Below are 6,823 nucleotides of genomic sequence, written 5' to 3' on the forward strand. Positions count from 1 at the left end.
ACATCCTTTTTCTGTTAGTTGCCATCGTTCACTGTGTGTGATGAGCCGGGAGGACGTAAATAAACCAGAGTGGACTTCTTCTATATACCTCATGAGGTAGGCTTCTCTATGCTCGACTTCCGTTTCGCCATCTACTGTTCTGGCGGTGAATTGTTTTCACAACAAAAAGGCTCGTAGAACTATAAATCAAAAAGGGTCCGTCCGATCCGTCCGTCCGTCATTCCGAAACGGACTCGGAGAAGCATACTGAGGCCTTACGCCTCGCTTCGGCGTCGCTTCCGCGTCCGGTGTGAACCCCGCGTGAGTCTGTGTGTCTGTCTGTGTGTGTGTGTGTGCGCTCCCAGATAGCGCACGGGTCCGTAGCTCCGCCCCGCGCACTCCCTCAGGGAGACACAGTGAAAGCAGAGCTCGTTCTCGTGGAGCTGTCACTGACTGCTTCTTAACTATGGAAACAGTGAAAACACAGAGTTTCTCTGGTCTCAGCTGCTCAGAGATCAGCGCCGCAGCTTCTTGATCAGAGCAGAAGCTGCAGTTGGTTTGAACCGAGCTGCAGTTTCCTTTTGTGTTTTCGGTTAGTTCATGGTACCTGCATTGTCCTTTACAATCCTGAAACCAGGTTCATGCTCTGGAGTAAACTCTGACACAGGGTTTTAATGATTCAACTGATGTGTACACAGTTTGTATTTAACACTTTATTTAGCAAATGAAACACATATTCACGTAAATAATCCCGTTTTCCAGACAGTGCAAATCAAAGACTAAGCCAAAGCCTCAATAGTTGAAGTTCAATATTGACAGTGCAACACAAACTCAAAGCTCCACACAAACAATTGCAAATACAAATAAATAAAATGCAGAATAGTCTTTTAAAAAATTCATAGCATTATAAAAAGGAAAGAACAAAGGGCATGTGGTGACAGAATACCAACAGAATTCTAACAAATGTAACAGGAACAATCTTTTCATTCACGTTTATCTTCATACAGCAAAACAGGACTCTCGAGACGTTCTGGCCTTAATGTTCTAAAGAAAAATCCTGCCCGATTTTGGCACCTGCGCTTCAAGAAATTCATTTTTAGACCAGAATACTTTCAATATTATTGCTTCCTAAATGAAACTGACTGCATAAGCATCAACTATACATTCTCTGTATCTTTAAAAACAAATGTATGGAGGTGCTCACTTTTGCCCTTATATGTTTTCAAATAAAAGAAATCTTTCCACATGTTGTGTAAATTGTTCCATCCGTGCTCTGGTTCTGGCGTCTGTGGCATCGTGTGGTCACTGTCTGACCTGAGCGAAGACGTCTCGCAGCCACGGTGAGTCCTCGTAGAGACGAGGGTCACCCAGGTACTCCGCGGTCCTCTTGTAGAAGTAGTAGTACAACACAGAAGCTGTGAAGAGGGGGAATATGGGAGAGAAGGTTGAACATACAAGAAATTATAATTGTTTCCTACATTCTACTTTATTTTTAAGGTTCCCTGAGTGAGAGTCTTGAAATATTTATAAAGTAAAGCCTCCGATTTGACTTTATCACAGACGTTGACATTTATGATTTTAAAATAGGTTCGTGTCCCAAGGAAGTATATATTTGGTTTTAATGTGTATTAACATATTGTTTGTGGCATCGATAAGATTTTCGGAATTTGCATGTGTTTAGCCTATTTTTATGTATTTTCCTAATTTGCTGTTTGTTTTTTGCATATTTCACCCTTCGAGTCCAAGTGAGTGGCTCCTGTTTATTATGACTGTTCACAGTGATAGTTTACTTGAGGCAGCTACAATACATGACTGTACACAGACCATCAGACATGGTTAATCCCCTCCACCATTTACGTCTTCAGGATCATGAGAGAACAGTTGAGGTCAGCAGACTTCACTGTGTCTTAGCTACGTGATGATTAAAGAGATTTGGTGAGGCGGGTGATGCAACACTGCATCACCCACTAACTAACTGGCTGGCTGGGTGCTAACACAGTAAACACACAGCCAAAGAGAACAAGGCTGCAGTAAGTTCTCATACAGCATCACCTGCAGAGCACAACAGCTAGACAATAAATCCCTTTATCCACTTAGGAGCTTATATGTGTATGAAAACCACACCCACATAATTTTCTCTGATCACAGTGTGGAGCCTGAGGACAGACGGAAACAATAAACTGTGAGGAAGAGATCAGTTTCCTCCTTCAGAGAATAAAAACATCTGCATGCTCAGGACTTTGATTCATTAAGTTAACAAGGTGACATTAGCCTGTTAAAGGTAAAGGCATCATTTATTCTATTTTATTTAAATTAATTCAGCTGAAAGAAAACAAAACTTCAGCTGGATTTTAATATGTCATTAAAACATCCTGTTAACTGATCAGGTTTCCAATTCAAAATATGATTCAGTGCATTACTGTTAGCTTCACTTGGTGGGTTTAAGAATTTAAACTATTGTGTACATCCTTTTTTTTACCCTTTGACAGAATAAACATGATTTAAAAAAGCTCTTACTCAACATAAATACCTTTGACATTTAACTTATAATCTTACCTGCTCTTTGGAACACAAACAGCACCTGAAGACCGTCTGTCCACACAAATCTGTTGGTATTCTGCCAACGCAGATTCTGAAAAGACGATAGAAAACAGGAAATACTTTATACTTAAAAGAAAGAGAGGATGATAAAAATTATACTTCATAGTCTTCTTCTTAATTTTGGAACCAAACTGTTTGGGAACTGGACAACTTTTCATCTGGTAAGTCACCTGATAACACTGGTAGATACTCTCCAGTGCTGTTACGTACCATAAGCCAGGAGTGGAGTATGATGCTGAAGGTCAGGTAGAGAGCAGAGAGCATTAGCAGCATTCTAAACCGCTCTAGCAATATGGCGACCAGGCCGACCTGGAACACGAAGGTGTTAAACAGCATCAGCAGAATGATGATCACGTTAAACAGGATGGAAATGTCCTGGATTCTGTCAAAGAGAAGCACAAGAAGGTGAGAAGAGAAGGAAATGATCATATCATGTCATTGCAGCTTCCAAAGCACCAAGATGATATTTTTATGTAACTTACATGAAAAGCACCAGCTGCGCGGCCGGCTCAGTCCTCAGCAGTTCACTGAACGAGTTGACAAACAGGTCGAAGGAGAGCAGGCTGAACTGAATCAGCAGCACCAGGGAGTAGTTGCTGGTCTGGAGCGTCTCCGGCCCGAAGGCTGGGCGCCCGGGCGGACTGTGGTTCCACGATGGATCCAAGGCTGCACCGCTCTCGCACACATGCACTACATAGAAACATAAATCCACACGCACACACTACGGGCCTGACTGTGTGGGGTTCCTGATGAGGCGTTCTATTGACTCCACTCTGGTTTCCTGAACGCAGGTGAGGTGATACAGCATCAGGGCTCCTGTTCACCCGCTGAAAACTGAAGTCTGTTAAGTGTTGGGTTGGGATGAGCTGCCGCAGGAAGATGTGAACATGTCACAGCTGTTTTACATAGTTTTTACAAGCAGCTCGATCCAGTCTGTGTGGTGGTGGACCCCTCGTGCACTGGGAGGCCACAACAGGTCAGACATTAGTGTCCATGTTACATCCAGCAGAGATTCTGTGGTAAGAAAACGAGAGAATCATCAGTGTTCTGATAAACTGTGCAGGCTTTGTTTTAGGGTGTTACTGCTTCATGTGCACCTGATGCAGAGACTTGATTTGAAAGAGAAAAAATACAAACTTAGAAAACCTATCCAAGCACCAATGAATCCATTTAACTGTCTAACGCTGTAGACTTAAAACCTCTGCCAATGTCCTTTAAATTTAATCAAGCATATTGCACACACTCATAAATATCAGTTCCCTGAATATCCCTGATATTCAGATCATTATTCTGAATATCAGGGACAAATCAAGTGTTGAATAGAAACAGAAAGATCTTTTCCCTGATCCAGATTCTCACCAGAGTTCTTTATCGGGTCATGACTCAACCGACAGCAAAATCTCATGGAAAGCGGTTATGTTGTTTTTACGGAATCCTGCTAACTAACAAACAAAGAAGCAAACAAAACCCGACGACCTCTGCAGATAAACTTCACACTTTTCAAACTCTTTTTGCACCTTTTTAAAAATATTGAAATGTGAGTATAAACTGACATTTTAAAGAGCATAAATCTTCCCAGCTCAACAATAATAATAGTAACAATAACTTTATGTGTACAGCACTTTTCAATACATGTAAAAAGCTTCGCATCAAACAATATGACACTCAAAAACAATCTGAATATAACAGCTTTTTTTTTTATATTAAAACATTTTTCAGAGTTCTGTGCTGCCGTTGGCTTGAAAAGGAATGAATAGTTTGGGGCCAAAATCGATTTCTCATCCTTTTTTTTGCTTTTGCTTTTACAATTTCTTAAAATTCACTTTGTATTTCATGAAAAGCAGTTTGAATTGCGTTGTTGTTTAAAATGTTCTCCACAGATAAACTTCTCTCGTTCTCTCGGAAGTTGTAACTTTATTCAACCGATGAAATAGTCGATTGTTGTGTGTTACACAAAGCAACAGGGACATTGAATTTTAGAATGTTATGTTTTCCTTAAGTAAAGCACAAAAAATATTAAAATGTACTCCATTTCCCTGATTGTGTTGATGTGTTTCTCAGCCTCTTACAGACCCGGACAAATAAAACCAAACCTCTCGGTGCCAAAACAGGCATTTCACTTGAAAATATTAAACTTTAAACGTCCCTGAACAAGTTCCTACACTGATTACAAATGAAATCCCATCAGGATTTATAAGCACAAAATCCCATATTTACCAGAAAGTAGAAAATCATTTAATCAGACTGTGCGTTGCTCCTTCTCATCCACACTTAAGAACAAACTGTTTGTGTTTCTCCTTTCACCGACGCCGCTGTGAGTGTTGGCTAAGCAGCGAGTGTACATGTCGGCCTCGGCTCCTCAGGCCTCTCCTGAGCCAGGATCACTCTCCAGCCGGCTCCCTCACACCGACACCAGGCGGATCCTCTTATGACCCCTATTTTTACAGCTTGGCACGGCCTCAGCAGGTGCGAGGGAGATTAAGCGAGAGGCACCGGGGCCTCGGCCAGGAGTCTGCTTCACTCCTGAAAGACGTTCCAATGGGAATCTGGGTTAGCAGCTCCACCGTTTGCAAATGTGCATCAACAAAGACAAATAAAACCAGATGAAGGTTTTACAGGTGAAACCTCTTGTTCACGGTTTCCCACAGCTATGGCTTAACATTTGAAAAGAAGAGTTATATCAACGTTTACTTTTTTAAGGTTTTATCAAACTAGGCCTGATATTTAGTTTTTCTTTGACAATAACAGAGGCGTGATTTTAAAGACAAAGCTTTCTGTCGCTGTGAGCGAGCTCCCAGTTTGTCGTCCTCAGTCTCGCTCCAGTTAATCTTCTTAAGAAACTACAGATCAGCTTGTTTGTTTTACACAGAAATCAGCTAAATTCTCCTTTTGCTTTCACAGGATTTCTACAACTATTCTATCAAACTGCAGCCGAAGCACCAAAGTGTGTTTACCTGCATGTGGAGGTTGATTTGAGAAGCTGACGCTGTCCGTCCGTCTCCTTATGATGCAGGAAGCCACAGCACAGATTGACAGCTTGTCTCTACATCCTAGCAACAGCTCTACCCCCCCCCCCCCCCTCCCCTCACACACACCACCACCAACACCTCTCTAATAGACAGGCACAAGGTTTTTGTCGTGCTATGAGCTGTGGTGACTTTACACTGATCTTCATGGCAGCAGGCTTCAGCTATTAATGATTGTAGTTTTAAATATAATGTTATTAATAATTTGTGGATGAAATTAAATGATGTATTCTTTTACAGTGTACGAATGCATTTGTATGCATTTATTAATCCTTTTTTTATATTTTGTCAATCACTTGAAAGCACTTAGAACTGCAATTGATTTGTTTGAAAGGTCCTGTTTTAATAAAGTTTGATTGATTAATAGATTTATGTAAAGTACCCCATTAAATATGAGAGAATGTATTTCTTTGTGCTTTTGGTTCAGTAAAGTCTGTCCCCCACTGTGGACTGACCTGTGTGAGGAAGGTCAACGGATTAAGACTTGATGAGTAAATGATGACGGGCTCTTCACTGAAGCTGTCAGAGCTTCTCCTGTGTCTTCTTCAGGATTACGGTAACCATTCCAGGACAGATACCTGCAGCTGAGAAAAGAAAAACCACTGACATCTAGTGGTGAATGTGCCTCAACACACACAGACACAGACCAGTACGTCACTGGATCTGAAGGACCGACAAGTAGTGACCTATATTAACAAGGAGGTCATGATAGTTACTGCAGCTGTGGACGTCCACTGTCTAATGTAGTGATAATAGGAAACCATTTATAGCCATTTCAAAATCTAAAATGGTTTATAATATGTAGTTGATTACATTATCTGTGTTTAATAAATTATTATATAAAGCTTTTGAGAGTGAGTATAACCCAATTAATCCTCCTCCAGCATGGCACCTTGTTAGCATTTCAAGAATGCAGTTTTAAAGTGGAGTCATTAAAGGACAGCAGGGTTTAACAGACCATCAGTTATTTTATCTATAATTGTTAATAAATCATTCATGAAGGCTTCTTTGTTAATGTCCACATGTTCTTCAAACCATCGGACCAACCAGACCATTAGAAGCATCCCTAATGAATTAATTATGAATTAAATAAACAGCTAAATAATAAATCCAATGCTGGTGGATTTTCCCCGACAGGCTCTAAAAATTGTTCTTCTTAATAAATAGCTGATCTATAAAGCATAATCAAATGATCTGGTATCCAGTAAAGACATTTA

At 40.7% G+C, this 6,823-nt stretch overlaps 1 protein-coding gene across 1 annotated transcript; it reads right to left on the minus strand.

Annotated features, from left to right (window-relative positions):
• Nucleotides 1-715: 715 nt before the first annotated feature.
• On the minus strand, nt 716-3,223 carry LOC128451322 (transmembrane protein 138; the record flags this gene model as incomplete). Its single annotated transcript, XM_053435463.1, has 4 exons — nt 716-1,394; nt 2,536-2,611; nt 2,791-2,962; nt 3,063-3,223. Coding segments are annotated over 4 exons (522 nt in total), but the record flags the coding sequence as incomplete, so codon positions are not given.
• Nucleotides 3,224-6,823: the final 3,600 nt, after the last annotated feature.

Source organism: Pleuronectes platessa, chromosome 1 (assembly GCF_947347685.1).
Source record: "Pleuronectes platessa chromosome 1, fPlePla1.1, whole genome shotgun sequence".
In the NCBI taxonomy this organism is placed as follows: domain Eukaryota; kingdom Metazoa; phylum Chordata; class Actinopteri; order Pleuronectiformes; family Pleuronectidae; genus Pleuronectes; species Pleuronectes platessa.